At 45.6% G+C, this 23,642-nt stretch overlaps 3 protein-coding genes across 3 annotated transcripts in view; all 3 read left to right on the top strand.

The window, feature by feature from the left end:
- LOC140119760 (uncharacterized) overlaps window positions 1-23,642 on the top strand; it is a 215,424-nt gene that overhangs the window by 129,852 nt on the left and 61,930 nt on the right. The window lies entirely within an intron of this gene.
- LOC140119873 (uncharacterized) lies at window positions 1,305-23,549 on the top strand. The gene is made up of 2 exons (XM_072139302.1): window positions 1,305-2,150; window positions 23,382-23,549. The coding sequence occupies exons 1-2, from the start codon at window positions 1,587-1,589 to the stop codon at window positions 23,547-23,549; spliced, it is 732 nt and encodes a 243-aa protein (XP_071995403.1). The 5' UTR covers window positions 1,305-1,586.
- Window positions 8,192-11,211, top strand: LOC140119849 (uncharacterized). Its single transcript, XM_072139272.1, has one exon. It carries the CDS (start codon window positions 8,324-8,326, stop codon window positions 9,509-9,511), a length of 1,188 nt encoding a protein of 395 aa, XP_071995373.1. The 5' UTR covers window positions 8,192-8,323; the 3' UTR covers window positions 9,512-11,211.

Raw genomic sequence — 23,642 nt, 5'->3', positions numbered from 1 at the left:
TCGTGCGGGTTCAATAATTATTTACTATGATACTATATATGTGGGGTTTGTGTTATGATTTAGACGGAGACCACTCCGACCTCGGGTGTTACACTGGGGTGTCAGCTGTCAGTTACAGCAAGCACCCTGTGTATCCTGATGCCAGCTTGGCTCAGATCTTGAGCTGAGTCAGCATGAACTCAGCGTCCGATACATCAAAGCAGAGCACTAACAGGTTAACAAAAAATGCACAGACCTATTTCTAAGCTTCTGTTTTGCATTTTGTTGCCCATGGATCACACCCTAAACTCAGTCCTGACTTTGGTCCTTTGAGGTTGGATTCCCCCACATGAACACCCATCTCTGTACTAGGAGGTTTGTACTCCCTGTCCCTCAGCTTATGTATTGTGAGATCAGCGCTGATCACTGCACTGCTTCTGAGGGAAGTGACCAGCTCTGATCTGCCAATTACACTTATCACCCCCACTGTGCCAGTGCCCACTGCTGTTACCCCAATATTCCCTCTGTGGTGGCCGAGCGTCCCATGTATAATGCAGAATATCTAGGGATAATGCAATATATAGGACTAGCAGGGCTAGAGTTAGTTAGGATTGTTTTTTTTGGATACATGTGTGCTGTAGACTGATATATATATATATATATTTTTTTTTTTTTAACAAAATGTTTAACCAGGGGGTTTTTATTTTAATGAAAAAAAATATTGCAGCAAAGACTTACCGGTAACACCCTGTTATCACAGTGATCGCTGCCGGCAGCCTCAAAAAGATGGCATCGGGGAGCGGCGATCCGTCTCCATAGTAGCCTCGGTTCATATATACAAGCAAAATTGCTTCATATAGAGTTTGCTCTTAGTTCTTGTCATGTTTCCTCAGGTTCTATAGATCCAGGACTCCCAGAGGTTTCTCCTAAAGATGATCCTTTCCATCAATGATCCACCAGGGATCCGGGAGAAGGACAGAGAGCAGATGGCGGCCAGGATCCTGGAGCTCACCCTGGAGATGATCTCCTTGATAACCGGAGAGGTGAGAGTCTCCCAGGACACGGCTCTTATCTCTAGGAATAACAGCGGGAAATGACTGGAGAGGTGAAGGATTCTTAGGATCTATGTAGTGATCAGTGTCTCCCCATACACAGGATTACACAGTAGTGAAGAAGTCGTCTGGTGAGTGTGTGACCCCCCGTGTGTCAGGAGGATGGACCCAGAGCCCCATCACCGAGCCTCCACCTCATTCACTGATACATGAGCAGAAGATTCTAGAACTTACCTCCAGGATCACTGAGCTGCTGAGCGGAGAGGTGAGCGCTGCCGGGAATGCTGGGACATTGTACAATAACACAAGGGAGGGGTCTGGGTGATGACTGTGTCATTGTGGGTGTCAGGTTCCTATAAGGTGTCAGGACGTCACTGTCTATTTCTCCATGGAGGAGTGGGAGTATATAGAAGGACACAAGGACCAGTACAAGGACATCATGATGGAGGACCACCAGCCCCTCACATCACCAGGTAAGAGGAGACCTTCCTGATTATAGAGGACAGAGCAGGTGTGAGGTCACCTCCTCCATCATCTCATCATCACATATAGACAATGTATCAGTCACTGTGTATATTTCCTATAGATGGATCCAGTCAGAGAAATCCACCAGAGAGATGTCCCAGTCCTGGAGATTCCCGGGATATTACACAGGAACCAGAGAGATGTCCCAGTCCTGGAGATTCCCGGGATATTACACAGGAACCAGAGAGATGTCCCAGTCCTGAAGATTCCCGGGATATTACACAGGAACCAGAGAGATGTCCCCGTCCTGGAGATTCCCGGGATATTACACAGGAACCAGAGAGATGTCCCAGTCCTGGAGATTCCCGAGATATTACACAGGAACCAGAGAGATGTCCCCGTCCTGGAGATTCCCAAGATATTACACAGGATCCAGAGAGACGTCCCAGTCCTGGAGATTCCCGAGATATTACACAGGAACCAGAGAGATGTCCCAGTCCTGGAGATTCCCGGGATATCAAAGAGGAACCAGAGAGATGTCCCAGTCCTGGAGATTCCCGGGATATTACACAGGAACCAGAGAGATGTCACAGTCCTCTATATTTGCATATTATTAAAATGGAGCCAGAAGAATACATCCCACTGGATCATCAGGTAGGTGGAGCTGAGGTTCCTGTAAATCCCTATAGATGGATGTAATGAAGCTACTTACCTTCTCCAGCGGCAGTGGGTGGAGGGTCTATGGGGAGATGTTGATGGAAACTGTTTTAGGTTGTGGCTACAAATGGTTTCTAGCTTTATAAAAGGTTGTGATAAAATCCTGTGACCTGTAACTTCTAGTCCAGAGAAGGAGAAGTGAATAATCTTCTCCCCGGTGTCCATGAGTCTCCACCTCAGGATCGGGTCACATCGGGTTATGCAGTAATATAACCGGAACATTGATGCTGATGTGTAAAATATTTGGATGAATGTGGATCCCGTCTCCTCCTGCAGGAGATTATTCCCCCTTAGTTCCTGGTTCTGGAGGTTTCTGTCCATCACTTGGATATAAGAGAATCTCTGGAGACATTTCCTTGTTTTCTCATGTCCTTCATGTTGGATCTTTCCAGGAAAGTTGTGGTGGAAGGAGGAGCGGAGAGGAAATCCCCTCATCAGTGACAGAGGAGGGTAAGAGCCTTTCATGTATCTTGTGGGTTATTCTTCCCTTATACATTGCAGGGAGAGGTCACATCCAGGGGAGGAGATGGAGATGACATAGACACCGGCTCATGTGGCTTTGAGCGGATTTGTACATTTGCAGTATTATAGTAGTTATATTCTTGTACATAGGGGGCAGTAATATAGTAGTTATATTCTTGTACATAGGGGGCAGTATTATAGTAGTTATATTCCTGTACATAGGGGGCAGTATTATAGTAGTTATATTCCTGTACATAGGGGGCAGTATTATAGTAGTTATATTCTTGTACATAGGGGGCAGTATTATAGTAGTTATATTCTTGTACATAGGGGGCAGTATTATAGTAGTTATATTCTTGTACATAGGGGGCAGTATTGTAGTAGTTATATTATTGTACATAGGGGGCAGTATTATAGTAGTTATATCCCTGTACATAGGAGGCAGTATTATAGTAGTTATATCCCTGTACATAGGGGGCAGTATTATAGTAGTTATATTCTTGTACATAGGCGGCAGTATTATAGTAGTTATATTCTTGTACATAGGGGGCAGTATTATAGTAGTTATATTCCTGTACATAGGGGGCAGTATTATAGTAGTTATATTCTTGTACATAGGGGGCAGTATTATAGTAGTTATATTCTTGTACATAGGGGGCAGTATTATAGTAGTTATATTCCTGTACATAGGGGGCAGTATTATAGTAGTTATATTCTTGTACATAGGGGGCAGTATTATAGTAGTTATATTCCTGTACATAGGCGGCAGTATTATAGTAGTTATATTCTTGTACATAGGGGGCAGTATTATAGTAGTTATATCCCTGTACATAGGGGGCAGTATTATAGTAGTTATATCCCTGTACATAGGGGGCAGTATTATAGTAGTTATATTCCTGTACATAGGGGGCAGTATTATAGTAGTTATATCCCTGTACATAGGGGGCAGTATTATAGTAGTTATATTCTTGTACATAGGGGGCAGTATTATAGTAGTTATATTCTTGTACATAGGGGGCAGTATTATAGTAGTTATATTCTTGTACATAGGGGGCAGTATTATAGTAGTTATATTCTTGTACATAGGGGCAGTATTATAGTAGTTATATTCCTGTACATAGGGGGCAGTATTATAGTAGTTATATTCTTGTACATAGGAGCAGTATAGTAGTTATATTCCTGTACATAGGGGGCAGTATTATAGTAGTTATATTCTTGTACATAGGGGGCAGTATTATAGTAGTTATATTCTTGTACATAGGGGGCAGTATTATAGTAGTTATATTCTTGTACATAGGGGGCAGTATTATAGTAGTTATATTCTTGTACATAGGGGGCGGTATTATAGTAGTTATATTCTTGTACATAGGGGGCAGTATTATAGTAGTTATATTCCTGTACATAGGGGGCAGTATTATAGTAGTTATGCAAAAAACAAGAAATATGAAAGTGTCAGCTCACCCGTGATGGTCTATAGCTCAAATCAACAAAATGCCAAGATGGCCAGGATCCTGGTCTGGTCCGGGGACATGTGCATAAATGGAAATGCCATCGGCATCAGGCACAAACTTTTAAAAGTAGCAAAACTTTATTGAAGAAACATTAAAATGGGTGATCACACCAGGAGAAAGATAGGTAATACGTTGCAGACCTAAAAAACTGGGTTCTTATTTTAACTCTATCACCACCTCTTTTCCCACCAGGAACATGATCATTAGCCAGTGCCCTCATTGAGGACACATTACCAGAGTGTGTGTCATGGAAGTGTTTAGAAACACCAGTGCTAGATAAAGTCTTGGGATTGGCACCGGTAATTTTCTAAACGTGCAACTCCCATATTGGACTTTGCACATGGTGCATTCTACAAGATATACAACAAATGTAGACGCACAATTCTTATGCCTAAATATTATAAAGGTTTTGTTGTTGACTGGAGAAGTAAAAGAAACTGAAGTAAAATCAACGACACACCAGGAGGAGGTCATTGATATATCTACCATACCATTCAATGAAATCGGCAAAGGCATTGGTGTGGTGGTAGAGTTATCTCTCCTCCCAAAATGCCATGTAAAGTTTGGCAAGGGAAGGAGAGAACCGAGCCCCCATAAGACAACCAGAAACCTGTAAAAAGAAAACCTCATCAAACATAAAAGTTATTCTGCAACAGAAGATAACTGTACAAACACAATATAATCTTGGAGATTAGGATCATAAAGACTATAATGGACATTCTTCAGAAGTCTCTTAGAGCAGAAGTGTTGTAGTTGAGCTATCAGAGCTCTGATTGGTTTCCATGGGCAAACAGAACAGTTTTACCTCAGAAACTTATGACAAATCTCCCCCTATATCTCTTAACGCTTTTGCACACCAGGATGTACTGTAAATTCCTGGTGCTGTGGGGTGTGTATGGAGAGAACTCACGGGCTGAGCTGTCTCCCTCCTTAGCGGGGTCAGCTGCATAATACAGCTCGCCGGTCACTGCCGCGCTTGGTACTGGCACCGATCAGTCAAACCCAACCGCGGGACCTAACATTGCTGCCTATGGACGCCCCAATCTTGGATGGCGGATTGCCACTCACTGTGATGTCATTGGAGGGTGGCGATCGGGCGCCATGACAGCCTACAGTCTCTTTGAGACTTGTAGGCTTGCCATGTATAATGATCTACAGTAACCTGCAAATGGCAGGCTATTAGAGACCATAAGTAAAATTGCTATATACTCCAATACAGTAGTATTGCAGTATATAGTATGAGCAATCAGACTCTTCAGGGTTAGAGTACCCTAGAGGACCCGAAAAATAGTAAAAAAAAATGGTAAAAAAAAAAAAAGTTTAAATCTTCCCCCATTTCTCTAGAACACATATAAAAATAACGGAAAATAGTGTCCCATTGTCCGAATCGCCACTTTTTAATTTTTCCATTCATAAATATTTGAATAAAAAATGATCAAACCGTCATATATGTCCCAAATTGATATAAATTAATACACCAGCTCGTACCGCAAACAAAATGACACCTTACACAGGTCCCTACACCAAAGTGTCAAAAAGTTATTAGCCTCAGAATTTGGCAAAATGGCAAATATTTTTTGTGCAAAGCATTTTCATTTTTTAAAATGAGAGCCGTAAAAACAGAGCCCATGTGAATATGCAGCAAATGTGGTGGTGGGGGGGGGGGGTTGGTCAATTTTTCCACGCTTGGAATTTTTTTCCAGCTTTTCATTGCATTGCATGGAATATTAAATGGTGCCACTTAAAAGTACAAAGTGTCCCGCAAATAGCAAGCCCCCACACATCTATGTAAACGTAGCTTTGGAATGAGGGGAGTAAAAAACAAACGCAAAAAACCAAATGGGGCTGAGTCCTGTAAGGGTTCAGATGATATGTCACTGCCATACAATCTAATTGTGGAATAGATGTATGGCAGCGCATGAGGGACGAAGATACAACAAGTCTCATTACCAATGGCTGGAGTCATTTATCCCACCATGTCCCCAGTCTCTCCAAAAGTGGACAGGATGGAATACATCTACTATACCATTCAATGAAACCGGCAAAGGCATTGGTGTGGTGGTACAGGTATCTCCTCCCAATGTGCCATCTAAAGGTTGGAAAGAAGAGAAACAAGCCCACTAGGACAACCAGAAACCTGTTCTCTGGGAATACCGGGAGCAAAGAAACAAGAATTCATTTAGATGTGGACATACGAGATGTATTTCATGTAAACGTACAAACCGGAGCACTAACGTCACCTCGAGTACTACTGGCAGATCTAAATCTCACGAGCCTGTGTGTTGTATACCTTGTAACCTGCGCAGATTGTAGGATACAATACCGGGGCCGCACTGGGCCACTTGTGGTTCCCTGTGTGTTTCTGTTGTCCTCAGCTACCATGTGATGTTTGCTTCCAACATCAGCTCATTCTCTCTCCATTGCTGTCAGCGGAGCACAGGTTGAGTAACTGTTAGGTATTTGGATATGAAATTCAAGGACATTGTTGTGGAGCTTCTCCTGAACCCTGATGCTCTTAAACCTAAACCCTCAGGACTGAGGGAGCAACATTGTGCCGCTATCGGACCTGAGAGGAATCTGCAGTAAATTGCACAACAACTCTGCTCCTTAACTGAGGTTTAATCACCAGAGGCTTCTCTACTTATAAGAACTGTCAGTCTATGGAATAGGCGAGCTCAGGAGCTGCTCACAGCAGGAACAGCAGAGCGCTTCAAGAAGGGTCTAGATGCCTTTTTTTTTTTACATCTAAATAACATTTACACACCTGTTATTGATGGACCTCTATAAAATGTCAGTATTTTGCAGTACATGTAATGACATTTACACTGCTAAACCAAAACAGAGAAGAAAAAGCAAGTGTGTAAAGGCTAGAAGGTCAAACTTTATTACAATTCATAAGCAAAGAAGATCCTACATACATGGTTAAAAACATTTAAAAGTGTACGAAAACACATGAACACAACAAGGTGGGTCAAGATAAGGTAAGCAAGACCCACACACGGCCACAGGTCTACACAAAAAAAATATATGTGGATGCAATACCCTCACAATGATAAAATGCGGCTAGAGCCCTGTAAACTATACCTGACCACTGTCCTGAGAAGATATAAAGAGAAATCAGATCCAAATGCCCAGAATGAGTAAGGTAACAGTATTGCACAAAATCCGTGACAGGACTGAAATGGGTCAGTCAAAAAAAACAGTGAAAAACCGATGACAAGGGTGGTCCCATGGGGTAAGAACAGAGTAGAGCCTAAATCAAAGTTGCTAGTCAAACAAACCCAAGTGGGAAGAGGGAGAGCTAGGTCAAAAGACCCGTGGCCGAAGGCACCCCCTTGACATTTATACTGCTACCATTTGTGGGACTGTACCATGTTATGATCACTTTTTTAAAAAAGTTTTTTTTATTAGTTGCAAAATTGTGATAAAGGGAGCAATGATCCAACCAAAGATCAGGAGGGTCTGCTATGTATGAAGAGGGCTCAGCATGTGAGTTCTCTTCATGCATCCTTTACACATCAGGGTGCACATCATAATGCGTTAATCTAATTATATGTCAATGGTTTATATTTACAATATTTATGATTTTACCATTTTATCCATAGATGACTGTATGTTACGGAAAAGTCTTTTTATTTCTGCTTGTAACTGGGGAAAAGGAAACTTCCGATACTGATTTCTTGGTTATATTTTCCAGGAGATGAAAGTACAAGAGGTTCCCATGGACGTCCCCCCTCATCTCCTTGTGGTGAAGTAGAAAATAATCAGTCACATCTTTCCACAGAGGAGGGAAATCATGGAGAGAAGAGGAAGTTTTCATGTCTGAAATGTGGAAAATGTTTTATTAGGAAATCATCTCTTGTTAAACATGAGAGAACTCACACAGGGGAGAAGCCATTCTCATGTACTGAATGTGGGAAATGTTTGAGCGATAAGAGAAGTCTTGACAGACACAGGAGAACTCACACAGGAGAGAAGCCATTTTCATGTCCTGGATGTGGAAAATGTTTTAGCAGGAAAGATAAGCTTTTTAGACATCAAATAATTCACACAGGGGAGAAGCCATTTTCATGTTCAGAATGTGGGAAATGTTTTTTTTGGAAATCAAATCTTCTCATTCATCTTCAAAGTCACTCAATGGAAAAGATTTTTTCATGTCTGAAATGTGAGAAAAGCTTCACCCATAAATCAAGTCTTGATGAACATGTGAAAACTCACTCACCAGAAAAGCTATTTTCATGTCCTGAATGTGGAAAATCTTTTACCAAGAAATCGCATCTTGTTGCACATGAGAAAATTCACACAGGAGAATTTACGTGCTCTGAATGTGGCAAATGGTTCAGTGATAATTCAAGACTTGCTAATCACCGGAGAACTCACACAGGGGAGAAGCCATTTTCATGTCCTGAATGTGGGAAATGTTTTACACAGAAACAATATGTTGTTCAACACCAGAGAACTCACACAGGAGAGAAACCATTTTCATGTACTGAATGCGGAAAATGTTTTAGCGATCGTTCAAGTTTCATTAGACACAAGAAAATTCACACAGGAGTGAAGCCATTTTCATGTCCTGAATGTGGGAAATGTTTTATCAGGAAATCACATCTTGTTATACATGAGAAAAATCACTCAGGGAAGAAGCCATTTTCATGTACTGAATGTGGAAAATGTTTCATTCATCATTCAAGTCTTGTTTCACATCAGAGAAGTCACACAGGAGAGAAGCCATTTTCATGTTCTGAATGTGGGAAATCTTTTGTCCGTAATTCACGTCTTGTTAAACATCAAAAAATTCACACAGGGGAGAAGTCATTTTTATGCAATGAATGTGGAAAATGTTTCATTCATTCTTCAAGTCTTGTTAAACATCAGAGAATTCACAACGAAGAGAAACCATTTTCATGCCCTGAATGTGAGAAATGTTTCGCAGAGAAATCGAGTCTTCTAAGACATCAGAGAACTCACTCAGGGGAGAAGCCATTTTTATGTCTTGAATGTGGAAAATGTTTTATCCGCAAATCGCACCTTGTTCAACATGAGAAAATTCACACAGGGGAAAATTCATATTCATGTACTGAATGTGGAAAATGTTTCAGCAATGCTTCACATTTTTCTAAACACTGGAGAACTCACACAGCAGAGAAGCCATTTTCATGCCCTGAATGTGAGAAATGTTTTAGGGAGAAAGCATGTCTTATAAGACATCAGAGAACTCACACAGGGGAGAAGCCATTTTCATGTCTAAAATGTGGGAAATGTTTTAGCAGGAAAGACAAGCTTTTTACACATCAGAGAACTCACACAGGAGAGGAACCGTGTTAACATTTCTTACACTATGAACATTACCAGTCTAGAGATTTATTGTTGAATTTTTTTTAGGATGACTTCTTATGTCTGCAGTATATGATAAATTGTTATACAGCGCCAACATTGCTTTATAGATCAAGGGAGCATCTATGGCCTGTGTATATGTACATCGCACATCAAATGGTTTCTTAGGTGACTGCTATAGGTAATGTTGAATCTGATTTTTATCTGATTTTAAAAGGCTGTGAGAACGTAAGGTAGAATGAAAAGGTGCAGCAAAACCACAATAAAATTAAAGAATTCTAATAACCAGTAATTCCGTTTTCAAAACTCCACCATAATGGCCTCTGGAGGTTGCTCCCCGACCTGCTGTAGGGACAGGAAATTGAGAGGTTACATTGGCCCCTCCCACAACCTCCCTCCGTGTTTGACAATTAACTATAGCAGAAGGATTGCCCAAGAAATGTTTTATTGTATGGGTTTTTTGGAAAGAGCATTGAAACCCGGAGACCGGTCCAATTTAGAAGAGTTTTTAATCATTTCTAATGTCTATATAATATTAGGCCAATCCTCATACACCCCAGAAAATCATCTCTCTGTAGACGAGTCCCTACGCATATTTTCACCAGTACTTTCCCAACAAGGTACAGAATTAAGAATTAATGTATACACTGTGTGAGAGTACCAAGGATTTAGAGTTTATGAGGGATAGGACACCAATTGACTCCCAGAATGCCCCCCGGTCCTAGTAGTGACAGGAAAATAGTTTCGCATCTGGTGCATCCACTGCTGGATTAGGGTTACCACCTCTATGTGGATAACTTTTACAAATTTCACCTTCTAAAGGCAAATTGTGCCTTCTGAGTCCTACTGCGTGCCCATACAACATTGTATAACCATATGTGGGGATCTGTTGTACAGATCTTTGGGGGTTGTTTCATCTTTTATCATTACATTTTGGCAAAATGTTGCACGTTTTTCCTTTTATGCGGCCGAATTTGATCATACGTAATGCACATATTACACCTCAATTCTCCAAGGGGTATATTTTCCAATATGATGTCAGTGTTGGGTTTCTCCTCCTGTTTTACTACCACTAGTGCCCTCCAAATGTTTGTGCCAGCGAATTCGAGACTTGAATAAACTTTGACAGTCGTGAGTGGGCTCTCTATATGAAGTATAGACATAGAGAAGGGGCAAATGTCATGGAACGTGGGTCGCGGGCACACCCGTGCCCCTCGCTGCCTCCCCACGGCCCTGACTCCCCTCTGTGCCTTACCTGTCCACGTGCTCCGGCAGCTCGACATGCGGGTCCCGGCCGCTTAGGGCGCGTGCTCGCTGGCACTCAAGGATATAAAGGGCCAGCGCACTTCTAATTGGTGCTGGCCATTTCCAGGAAACTGTTAAAAGCCAGCCACTCCCAGCATTCCCCACCGGATCTTTGTGCCCAGTGCTCAGAGAAAGCTGTTCCATGTGTTTTGCTGTGTTTCCGAATTCCAGTTGTGACCCCAGTTCCGTTATGGACTCTGATCTCATGCTGCCTGTCCTGACCTTCGGCTTCGTCCCCCACGCCGATCCTGTGGTTTGCATGACGATTCTGTACTTTGTCTTGGCCGCCACCGCGGACAAAGTCGCATCTGTGGAATTACGTGGTGGTACCACGCCGCAACAAGTCGAACCTGCTTTGTCATGGGCTCTGGTGAAAACCGCATGCCACTTTGACTCCAGTCCCAGGTGTCGGCTTATGTCATTGTCCGTGGTGGTACAGAGGATCCACTACCACTGATCTTGACAGGCAATAGATCACAAAGAGTGTTTCATCTACACATCAATGAGTTCTTACTCCCTGACCCTAGCCAAATGCCTCACAACCACATCGAAACAGCCTTGTACGGAGCTGGGGGAGGTGTCATTTTTTGCAAGAGGAGATGACGTTTTCATTGCTACCATTTTGAGGACTGTACAACCTTTTGATCACTTTAAACACTTGGAATAACCGTTATTATATTTTTATGGATTGTACATTTTGGGGTGCTAACACTAGAGCTTACACTCTATGAGGATGAGGGGAGACACAAGAGCTTACAGTCTATGAGGATGAGGGGGTGACACAAGAGGTATAAGAGCTTGTATAAAGGTCCAGCCATTATTTATAAAGGAACAGAATAATATAATAAAGATGCTGCTGCTTGAACCAGTCATCAGCCGCCATCTTATATACAAATTCCAAGGTCAGTGGGACTGTAGAGAAGCCTGGAGCTTGGTCTCTGGATAACAGACAGGAGGAGGACATAGGATGGGTTAGTAAAGAGAGAGTTAAAGTTTCATGCAGTTTCAATTATCTGAAGTGACATGCTATGTTTTCATGGATTAAAATCCTGCAGGGTGACATGGGACAGGGGTAATGGACGTGCGGCGTGGTACCACCAGGACTTTGTCCGCGGTGGTGACCAAGGCGAGGTACAGAATCGTGAGACAAGACGTCAGGACGGACAGCATGGGATCAGAGTTGGGGACATAGCAGGAGGTCAAGGTAGGTGGCAAAGAATCGGACAAACGGAAGAGAAAAATATATCTATATAACCAGAATGGGTGGCGCTGACTCTAAGTATCTTTTCTATCTTTTACTGGAGTGTCTACATCAATGATGCATCAATTGACTCTTCTTCAAAGAAATTATAAAATTGCTTTATTCATAAAAGGTAATAAAATTTCCAAAATGATAAAATGAAGTAACTTACAATTCAGTGAAATTAGTCATGTCCTTGTGACGCGTTTCAGGGTCCTGCCCCTTTCTCAAAAAAAAACGGACACAAATTGTAAGTTACTTCATTTTATCATTTTGGAAATTTTATTACCTCTTATGAATAAAGCAATTTTATAATTTCTTTGGAGAAGAGTCAATTGATGCATCATTGATGTAGACACTCCAGTAAAAGATAGAAAAGATACTTAGTCAGCCCCACCCATTCTGGTTATATAGATATATTTTTCTCTTCCGTTTGTTCATTCCTCTGGACCACCGTGATATTTTTTGGGGTTCCGGCTTTTATCTTAATACCAGAGGCAGCAACACTAGTACAATTAGAGCCAAGATGTTGAAACCTGAACACCAGGAACTTGTAGTGTACGACTGGATCCCCTGTGCGGGATATTTCGCCTATACCCAAGTGGCAAAAAGGTGAGCAGCCCTGCTGTTGGTTCCCCTTTTTTCCTCACTCCATATCACAAATTCTTCAAACACAGCAGGCGCATTGCAGAGTCCAAAGGGCATGACCAGATACTCTAAATGCCCATCTTGAGTGTTAAAGGCAGTCTTCCATTCATGCCCTTCATGGATGCGGATGAGGTTATATGCCCCCCGAAGGTCTAACTTACTGAAGACCTTAGCTCCATGGAGGCGGTCAAAGAGTTCCGTGATTAACGGTAGTGGGTAGCGGTTCTTCACGGTAACTTTATTAAGCCCATAATAGTCTATGCAGGGGCGGAGAGAACCATCTTTCTTGGCCAAAAAAAAAAAAAAAAAAATGCTGCACCGGCAGGAGACCAAGACTTCGGGTCCGGGGTTGTGCTTGTTCTACACATTGCATCTCCAGGCACTCAGAGAAGCGGATTTCGATCTGAGTAGCCAGGGAGATCAGACCACTCAGGGAAGACGGCAAGTCCTGTGCAGACAGAGCATATTTGATTTGACCAGACAGTTATTTTTTATACGTGGCGACTGAAGCTGCTTCATTCAACGAGAGCTCGGATGTTAAAGTGCGGAACTGAACCGAGTAGTCATCAACAGACAAGTCCCCCTAGCGAAGATTCAGCAGGGCGGTTTCTGCAGACGACACACTGTCCCAGAGGGGGGTGGCCCATGCCAACGCTTTCCCGGAGAGCAGACTTAGTATTAATGCCACCTTAGACCTTTCCTGCTGAGATTGCTGGGCCACAATGGTGGAAAGATCAGCGAGTTCAGGTAGTGGAACCTTGGCGGGATCCATGGTCAGATCTTACTGTCACAGGTAAGGGTTAGTGCACCCACTGAACCACCACGGACGATGTTGTAAGCTGACACCAGGGAGCGGAAGTGGCACCCAGTTTTCACCAGAGCCCGCCTCAAAGCGGGTTGGACTTGCTGCTGCATAATACCACCAGGTCGCTCCACAGGCACCACTTTGTCCTCGGTGGTGGCCAAGGCAGGGTCATAGCAGGAGGTCAGGGCAGGGGGCAAGGAATTAGAGTCAGGAACAGGAATCGAGGTCACAACGGGAAATCACAATAATCGCAGGGAACACAGAAGACAAGCTTTCTCCAAGGGACGAGGCACAAAGATCCGGCTGGGGATACAGGAAGGGGCTGGAAATTTATTAGGCCAAGCGGCCAACCAGTGCCATCAAATTATCAGCACCCTGGCCTTTTAAATCTTGCCAAGCCGTTGCACGCGTGCCCTAGGAGACAGGGACACGCACACCAAAGCAAGGGGACCGCAGAGACTGACGTTGGAGCCAGGGAAGGTGAGTAGGCTGGCTCCGGGGGCACATGGCTGTTCCTGCGACATGGTATATGGGTCACAGGAGCACCCGTCACACAGGGTACATGAGGTCCCTCTGCTCATGACAGATTATAATGCAGGCCAATTAAAGTTCACCATTTACCACCTGGATGATCGAGGGGAGAAGGTCATGTGGTCAGATTAGACCAAAATATACCTTTTTCATATAAACTTTTCTCGCCGTGTTTTGAAGAAGAAGAGATCAGTAGAACCACAAGATCACCGTCCCGACTGTGAGGCAATGAAAGTGGAAACCTCTTACTTTCAGTAAGAGGTTTACGACTGCAGCATAATCACGAGAGAAGAGATGGGACCATCAACCTCCTTCCCTCAAAGCATTAGTGATGGTAAATTTTATTACCTCTTATGAATAAAGCAATTTTATAATTTCTTTGGAGAAGAGTCAATTGATGCATCATTGATGTAGACACTCCAGTAAAAGATAGAAAAGATACTTAGTCAGCCCCACCCATTCTGGTTATATAGATATATTTTTCTCTTCCGTTTGTTCATTCCTCTGGACCACCGTGATATTTTTTGGGGTTCCGGCTTTTATCTTAATACCAGAGGCAGCAACACTAGTACAATTAGAGCCAAGATGTTGAAACCTGAACACCAGGAACTTGTAGTGTACGACTGGATCCCCTGTGCGGGATATTTCGCCTATACCCAAGTGGCAAAAAGGTGAGCAGCCCTGCTGTTGGTTCCCCTTTTTTCCTCACTCCATATCACAAATTCTTCAAACACAGCAGGCGCATTGCAGAGTCCAAAGGGCATGACCAGATACTCTAAATGCCCATCTTGAGTGTTAAAGGCAGTCTTCCATTCATGCCCTTCATGGATGCGGATGAGGTTATATGCCCCCCGAAGGTCTAACTTACTGAAGACCTTAGCTCCATGGAGGCGGTCAAAGAGTTCCGTGATTAACGGTAGTGGGTAGCGGTTCTTCACGGTAACTTTATTAAGCCCATAATAGTCTATGCAGGGGCGGAGAGAACCATCTTTCTTGGCCAAAAAAAAAAAAATGCTGCACCGGCAGGAGACCAAGACTTGTGTATCAATGCTTTCTGCAGATTCTCCTTGTTATATGGCTGACATAGCCATGGTTTCGGGTATGGTCAATGGGTATACCCGACCTAGTGGTGGAGACGTACCCGGCAGCGGCTCTATAGGACAGTCGTAGGGACAGTGTGGTGGCAGAATCTTCACTTGTTTCTCCGAGAACACATCGGCAAAGTCCATATAAGCAGCGGGAAGATCCACTAGAGGCTTGGAGGATAGGATACCGAAGCAGACAAGGTGGACACTGGCCGGAGAGTCATGAGACATCGAGACTGGCACTCTGGACCCCAGCGAAGAATCTCCCCCAGTCTGCCAGTCGAGCACTGAAGCATGTAGCTGCAACCACGGAAGACCCAACAGAACGGCAGACGTAGATCTGGGAAGCACATAAAATGACAGTCTCTCCTTGTGCATAGCCCCAACTTGCAGAGACAGAAGCTCGGTGTGAAAATAGACTGGATCATTGGGAACATGCCCACTGATGGAGGAGATAGCCAGAGGCTTCCCAAGCCGGCCACAGGAAGGTGATACTGGGGGACCAGGGCAGCATCCACAATCCAGGAAGGTAAAGGTTTGAAAATGAGTACCTGTCCTGGAGCTGAGTAGAACAGACAAGTTCAGTCGTGGAGAAGCTTTGTTCTTACCTTGGGACGCTCCTCCCAAGAACCCTAGGTGCGTGCTTTTCCCAGACGCTGAGGACGGACTGAACAAGCCTCAAGAAAGTGTTCCAGGCTGGCACAATAAAGGCAAAAGTTCTCCTGTTCTCCTGCTATTGAGGTGTCAGACAAGCTTTATCCACCTTCATGGGTTCCTCATCAGCAGACACAGAGGGCGGCAGAGGTGGTCTTTGGAAGGCTGGAGCCAAGCTGGGTAGACTTCGGGTCCGGGGTTGTGCTTGTTCTACACATTGCATCTCCAGGCACTCAGAGAAGCGGATTTCGATCTGAGTAGCCAGGGAGATCAGACCACTCAGGGAAGACGGCAAGTCCTGTGCAGACAGAGCATATTTGATTTGACCAGACAGTTATTTTTTATACGTGGCGACTGAAGCTGCTTCATTCAACGAGAGCTCGGATGTTAAAGTGCGGAACTGAACCGAGTAGTCATCAACAGACAAGTCCCCCTAGCGAAGATTCAGCAGGGCGGTTTCTGCAGACGACACACTGTCCCAGAGGGGGGTGGCCCATGCCAACGCTTTCCCGGAGAGCAGACTTAGTATTAATGCCACCTTAGACCTTTCCTGCTGAGATTGCTGGGCCACAATGGTGGAAAGATCAGCGAGTTCAGGTAGTGGAACCTTGGCGGGATCCATGGTCAGATCTTACTGTCACAGGTAAGGGTTAGTGCACCCACTGAACCACCACGGACGATGTTGTAAGCTGACACCAGGGAGCGGAAGTGGCACCCAGTTTTCACCAGAGCCCGCCTCAAAGCGGGTTGGACTTGCTGCTGCATAATACCACCAGGTCGCTCCACAGGCACCACTTTGTCCTCGGTGGTGGCCAAGGCAGGGTCATAGCAGGAGGTCAGGGCAGGGGGCAAGGAATTAGAGTCAGGAACAGGAATCGAGGTCACAACGGGAAATCACAATAATCGCAGGGAACACAGAAGACAAGCTTTCTCCAAGGGACGAGGCACAAAGATCCGGCTGGGGATACAGGAAGGGGCTGGAAATTTATCAGGCCAAGCGGCCAACCAGTGCCATCAAATTATCAGCACCCTGGCCTTTTAAATCTTGCCAAGCCGTTGCACGCGTGCCCTAGGAGACAGGGACACGCACACCAAAGCAAGGGGACCGCAGAGACTGACGTTGGAGCCAGGGAAGGTGAGTAGGCTGGCTCCGGGGGCACATGGCTGTTCCTGCGACATGGTATATGGGTCACAGGAGCACCCGTCACACAGGGTACATGAGGTCCCTCTGCTCATGACAGATTATAATGCAGGCCAATTAAAGTTCACCATTTACCACCTGGATGATCGAGGGGAGAAGGTCATGTGGTCAGATTAGACCAAAATATACCTTTTTCATATAAACTTTTCTCGCCGTGTTTTGAAGAAGAAGAGATCAGTAGAACCACAAGATCACCGTCCCGACTGTGAGGCAATGAAAGTGGAAACCTCTTACTTTCAGTAAGAGGTTTACGACTGCAGCATAATCACGAGAGAAGAGATGGGACCATCAACCTCCTTCCCTCAAAGCATTAGTGATGGGGTCTACAAGCTCCTTCCTTCAGAGAATTAGAGACGGGGCCAACAACCTCTTTCCCTCAGAGCATTGGAGACTGGGCCAACAACCTCCTTCCCTCAGAGCATTTGAGACTGGGCCAAAAACCTCCTTCCATCAGAGCATTGGAGACTGGGCCAACAACCTCTTGCCCTCAGAACATTGGAGACGGGGCCAACAACCTCCTTCCCTCAGAGCATTGGAGACTGGGCCAACAACCTCCTTCCCTCAGAGCATTGGAGACTGGGCCAACAACCTCCTTACCTCAGAGCATTGGAGACAGGGTCAACAACCTCCTTCCCACAGAGTATTGGAGATGGGGCCAACAACCTCCTTCCCTCAGAGCATTGGAGACAGGGTCAACAACCTCCTTCCCTCAGAGCATTGGAGACGGGGCCAACAACCTCCTTCCCTCAGAGCATTGGAGACGGGCTAGCAACCTCCTTCCCTCAAAGCATTGAAGTCTGCGGCAACAACCTACTGCCCTCAGAGCATTGGAGACGAGGCCAACTACCTCCTTCCCTCAGAGCATTGGAGACTGGGCCAACAACCTCCTTCCCACAGAGCATTGGAGACTGGGCCAACAACCTCCTTCCCTCAGAGCATTGGAGACAGGGCCAATAACCTCCTTCCCTCAGAGCATTGGAGACGGGGCCAACAACCTCCTTCCCTCAGAGCATTGGAGATGGGGCCAACAACCTCCTTCCCTCAGAGCATTGGAGACGAGGCCAACTACCTCCTTCCCTCAGAGCATTGGAGACTGGGCCAGCAACCTCCTTCCCTCAGAGCATTGGAGACTGGGCCAACAACCTCCTTCCCTCAGTGCATTGGAGACGGGGCCAACAACCTCCTTCCCTCAAAGAATTGGAGACGGGGCCAACAACCTCCTTCCCTCAAAGCATTGGAGACGGGACCAACAACCTCCTTCCCTCAGAGCATTGGAGACGGGACCAACAACCTCCTTCCCTCAGAGCATTGGAGACGGGGCCAACAACCTCCTTCACTCAGAGCATTGGAGACAGGTGGTGGCTTCCAGCATTACACAGCCAGAGCCTCTTGTATCACATCCTAAGAATCCTTCACCTCTTCAGTCATTTCCTTGTGTTATTCCTCGAGATAAGAGCCGTGTCCTGGGAGACTCTCACCTCCCTGGTAATCAAGGAGACAATCTTCAGGGTGAGTTCCAGGATCCTGGCTGCCATCTGTCTCATGCTGGACATTGCGACTATGTGTGTGATGTGTGGGGCTGCTCATGTATGTTGTATGTAACATGTATGAGGGGTAGTGATCTGACCACACAATGGCCCAAATACTGTATATTATTCTTGCTGCACCTGTTCTCTGTCTAACTTTGAACTGGATAGAACAGCTTTGGATCTTGTACATATATCTATAAAGTGTCCACACTAGTTTTGTGTCGCGGCTGTCGACAAGACATTAAAAATGTGCACATAAAGGGATTGAGTTAGTGCTTCGTCATGTCACGGGTGCTTCTTGCGACCCACCTCTCACACCCGTGTCCCTCTCCAGCCCCGGCTCCCGCTCTGCTGCCTTACCTCTCCATGCACTGCTACTAGCAGCCTGATGCTTGAAAGTTTAAAGGGCCAGCGCACCACTAATTGGTGCCGGCCTCTCCCAGCATTCCCCTCTGGATGTCCTATGTGCCTCAGCCTAGTGCCTGTCTGCTGATTTCCCGTGGTGACCCCGGTTCTGTTCCCTGTGGAGCGACCTAGTGGTACCACGCTGCAGCAATTCCATTGCGCTTTGTGGCGGGCTCTGGTGAAAGCCAGGTTCCACATTAGACTCCAGTCCCAGGTGTCGGCTCACGGTGGTACAGAGGATCCACTACCTGAGATCCTGACAAGTCGGACCGTGCGGCACATTTATTATAACCACTCAGCAGAATTGTGTCACTCGCTGTGTATACACGGTGCTGGCCCATAGCAGGGGGAGATAACTGAAGACCAAGCATCAGTGTACAATTATCTGCACATTCCTGAGGTAAACTACACACAGGGCAGTGTTTCTCAGTTTTGATAAAACTTGGAGCCTATGTCTCACTGTACAGGAGCTGTTACCGAGGTGAGGAGCGCTCATTCCTCCTCCACCAGTACAAGTGACCGCACGGCCGTGTGCATGAGGCCTGGATGTGCTATCATGTATAATAGCGTTATCTCCCATACTGAGCAGCAGAAAGCGGCCCCTCGCCCTCAGCGCCCCGCCTACACTGATCACATGATCTGTGACATCATCACAGGTCCTTCATCCACATCTCTACACACATGTACACCCAGGAGGCCCCGCCCCTTCAGTGTCCTGCACTGATGAAAGAATAGGTAAGTGATCAGAGGGACCACAACTCCCAGCATGCTCCAGGAGCGCACACACTATATAAGATAATCCTTTATTAGTCCCACAGTGGGGAAATTCACAATGGAAGGACTACAACTCCCAGCATGCCCCAGGAGCGCAGACACTATATGGAGGGACTACAACTCCCAGCATGCTCCAGGTGCACACACTATATGGAGGGAATACAACTCCCAGCATGCTCCAGGAGCGCACACACTATATGGAAGGACTACAACTCCCAGCATGCCCCAGGAGCGCAGACACTAAATGGAGGGACTACAACTCCCAGCATGCTCCAGGTGCACACACTATATGGAGGGACTACAACTTCCAGCATGCTCTAGGAGCACACAGACTATATGGAGGGACTCGACTCCCAGCATGCTCCAGGAGCACACACACTATATGGAGGGACTACAACTCCCAGCATGCTCCAGGAGCTCCACTATAAATTACTTTCTTCCACTTTTCTCTAGACACATGGAGGTACATATACTGTGGGGTTTTGTGCACGTTCTTCTAGTCTAAAACATCTGCACAGGTAATTACAAAGTGTCTGCGCTGCTATTGTGTCACACGTCATCCCTTTGTGGCTTCCATCCGACACAAACTATGGCTCCTCCCCAAGTAGGAAACTCCTTCTACATCTCATTATATTCCATCAATTACTTATAATATTCTTCTCCATGTATGTGCTATTAGTGAGGAGCAGCACAGTCCAGCGCCATCACCCCTCCCTCAGTCCAGTGACCTCCCCTCCAGTGTCTGGAGAATCCCCATCTGTCACATCACACATGTCATGGACACAATTGCTTCATATAGAGCAGTGATGGCGAACCTTTTAGAGCCCGAGTGCATAGCTCCCAACCGTCCCGATTTTGACGGGACTTTCCCGTTTTTCGTACCCCTGCCCCGCGTCACGGGCAGCTATGATATTGTCACGGATTTTATTATAAATTTTATTATTATGGAGATGATTATTAATAATGGTAAAAATAATAATAATCATCTCAATAATAATAATAATAATAATAATAATAATAGTCTCAATAATTACAATAATCTGAGAAGATCCCTCCCTATATACCAAGGCAGTATATAGTTCTTAGTTACCAAAATTCTCCACCTTGTTGATCACTGAGGTTATAGCTCAGTGGGTTGAGGCGCTGTGTTATTATTGTACATGGACACTGCAGGTTCTGGGTTCAAATCCCAAGGAGGATAATATTTTTTTTTTTTTTTTTTAAATTATGATTTTTATTATTTTTAATATGGCTAAAATTTGGGGCGTGGCCAGGGAGTGATTGGGGGTGTGGCTTAGGGGGTTCGCCGCGGCACGCTACGCGTGCCGCCATTTTGTCCCTCTTTCCTTTTCCCAAATGTTGGGAGGTATGCGAGTGCCCAAACTAGAACCAAACCTACTTATTTAAATGCAAAGTGCCAACATTTCAATTTAAGTGGTAACATGTTGCCACCTGTTTTGTCAAGGCCTTTAATTGTATCAGCATCCTGAGGACACAAAAACAGTTTCAAGAAAGAGGAGAAATTCAGATTATCATTGTAGATTCCTTCCAGGGCCCCCTGAACAGGAAAAAATGTGGGGTGCAGAGCAGGAGCTGCAATAATTAAGCAGCCTTGTCTGCACCTCCTTGCTCCTCCTATAGTCCAAGGCTGCTAAGCATGTGTAACTTTAAAATAGCACTGGTCACAGCATGCCCTGGGTGGCCAGGTACATTAGGAGTTTTGAGTCCTGTCTGGAAACTCTTTGCTGGGGTAATGGCCTGGGTGCCCACAAGGAGTGCTCCGAGTGCCACCTCTGGCACCCGTGCCATAGGTTCGCCATCACTGATATAGAGTTTGCTCTTAGTTCTTGTCATGTTTCCTCAGGTTCTATAGATCCAGGACTCCCAGAGGTTTCTCCTAAAGATGATCCTTTCCATCAATGATCCACCAGGGATCCGGGAGAAGGACAGAGAGCAGATGGCGGCCAGGATCCTGGAGCTCACCCTGGAGATGATCTCCTTGATAACCGGAGAGGTGAGAGTCTCCCAGGACACGGCTCTTATCTCTAGGAATAACAGCGGGAAATGACTGGAGAGGTGAAGGATTCTTAGGATCTATGTAGTGATCAGTGTCTCCCCATACACAGGATTACACAGTAGTGAAGAAGTCGTCTGGTGAGTGTGTGACCCCCCGTGTGTCAGGAGGATGGACCCAGAGCCCCATCACCGAGCCTCCACCTCATTCACTGATACATGAGCAGAAGATCCTAGAACTTACCTCCAGGATCACTGAGCTGCTGAGCGGAGAGGTGAGTGCTGCCGGGAATGCTGGGACATTGTACAATAACACAAGGGAGGGGTCTGGGTGATGACTGTGTCATTGTGGGTGTCAGGTTCCTATAAGGTGTCAGGACGTCACTGTCTATTTCTCCATGGAGGAGTGGGAGTATATAGAAGGACACAAGGACCAGTACAAGGACATCATGATGGAGGACCACCAGCCCCTCACATCACCAGGTAAGAGGAGACCTTCCTGATTATAGAGGACAGAGCAGGTGTGAGGTCACCTCCTCCATCATCTCATCATCACATATAGACAATGTATCAGTCACTGTGTATATTTCCTATAGATGGATCCAGTCAGAGAAATCCACCAGAGAGATGTCCCAGTCCTGGAGATTCCCGAGATATTACACAGGAACCAGAGAGATGTCCCAGTCCTGGAGGTTCCCGAGATATCAAAGAGGAACCAGAGAGATGTCCCAGTCCTGGAGATTCCCGAGATATTAAAGAGGAACCAGAGAGATGTCCCAGTCCTGGAGATTCCCGAGATATTACACAGGAACCAGAGAGATGTCCCAGTCCTGGAGATTCCCGAGATATTAAAGAGGAACCAGAGAGATGTCCCAGTCCTCAGTATTTCCATGTTGTTAAAGAGGAACCGGAGGAGAACATCCCACTGGATCATCAGGTAGATGGAGCTGAGATTCCTGTAAATCCTCTATAGATCAGTGATGCCAAACCTTTTAGAGATCGAGTGCCCAAAATGGGACCCAAAAAAAATAGCTTTTTCCAAAGTGCTAACACGGCAATTTAGGCAGTAACAAACTTATTGCTACCAAAATTTTTAAGCTCAAATCCGACCCTGTACACACATTTTCACTCTTGGGACAGGACCAAGCAGCACAGGATGCAGGAAGATGCCATGTCTGGTAAACTCTGTGCCTGGGAGACAGCCCTGGTGCCCACAGAGAGGCCTCCGAGTGCCATCTCTGGCACCAGTGCCATAGGTTCGCCACCACTGCTATAGATGGATGTAATAGAGCTACTGACCTTCTCCAGCAGCAGTGGGTGGAGGGTCTATGGGATGATGTTGATGGAAACTGTTTTAGGTTCTGGCTACAAATTATTTCTAGCTTTGTAAAAGGTTGGGATAAAATCCTGTGACCTGTAACTTCTAGTCCAGAGCAGGAGAACTGGATAATCTTCTCCCTGGTGTCCATGAGTCTCCACCTCAGGATCGGGTCACATCGGGTTATGCAGTAATATAACCGGAACATTGATGTTGATGTGTAAAATATTGGGATGAATGTGGATCCCGTCTCCTCCTGCAGGAGATTATTCCCCTTAGTTCCTGGTTCTGGAGGTTTCTGTCCATCACTTGGATATAAGAGAATCTCTGGATACATTTCCTTGTTTTCTCAGGTCCTTCATGTTGGATCTTTCCAGGAAAGTTGTGGTGGAAGGAGGAGCGGAGAGGAAATCCCCTCATCAGTGACAGAGGAGGGTAAGAGCCTTTCATGTATCTTGTGGGTTATTCTTCCCTTATACATTGCAGGGAGAGGTCACATCCAGGGGAGGAGATGGAGATGACATAGACACCGGCTCCTGTGGCTTTGAGCGGATCTGTAGATTTAATTCGGGTGCATCCTCCTGGGTGAAGGACCTGCAATGACATCACATGAG

The sequence above is a fragment of the Engystomops pustulosus genome, chromosome 2 (assembly GCF_040894005.1).
Source record: "Engystomops pustulosus chromosome 2, aEngPut4.maternal, whole genome shotgun sequence".
NCBI classification, from domain to species: Eukaryota; Metazoa; Chordata; class Amphibia; order Anura; family Leptodactylidae; genus Engystomops; species Engystomops pustulosus.
Note: the sequence above shows the minus strand (reverse complement) of the source record. Positions and strands in the feature narration are given on the sequence as shown.

Excerpts from the sequence above, each read along its gene's own strand:
- LOC140119873 (XM_072139302.1), top strand. The coding sequence starts at position 1,587 with ATGTATCAGTCACTGTGTATATTTCCTATAGATGGATCCAGTCAGAGA. Across the intron at positions 2,151-23,381 it reads ACATCCCACTGGATCATCAG|GTCCTTCATGTTGGATCTTT; the intron begins GTAGGTGGAGCT and ends TTGTTTTCTCAG.
- LOC140119849 (XM_072139272.1), top strand. The coding sequence starts at position 8,324 with ATGGAAAAGATTTTTTCATGTCTGAAATGTGAGAAAAGCTTCACCCAT.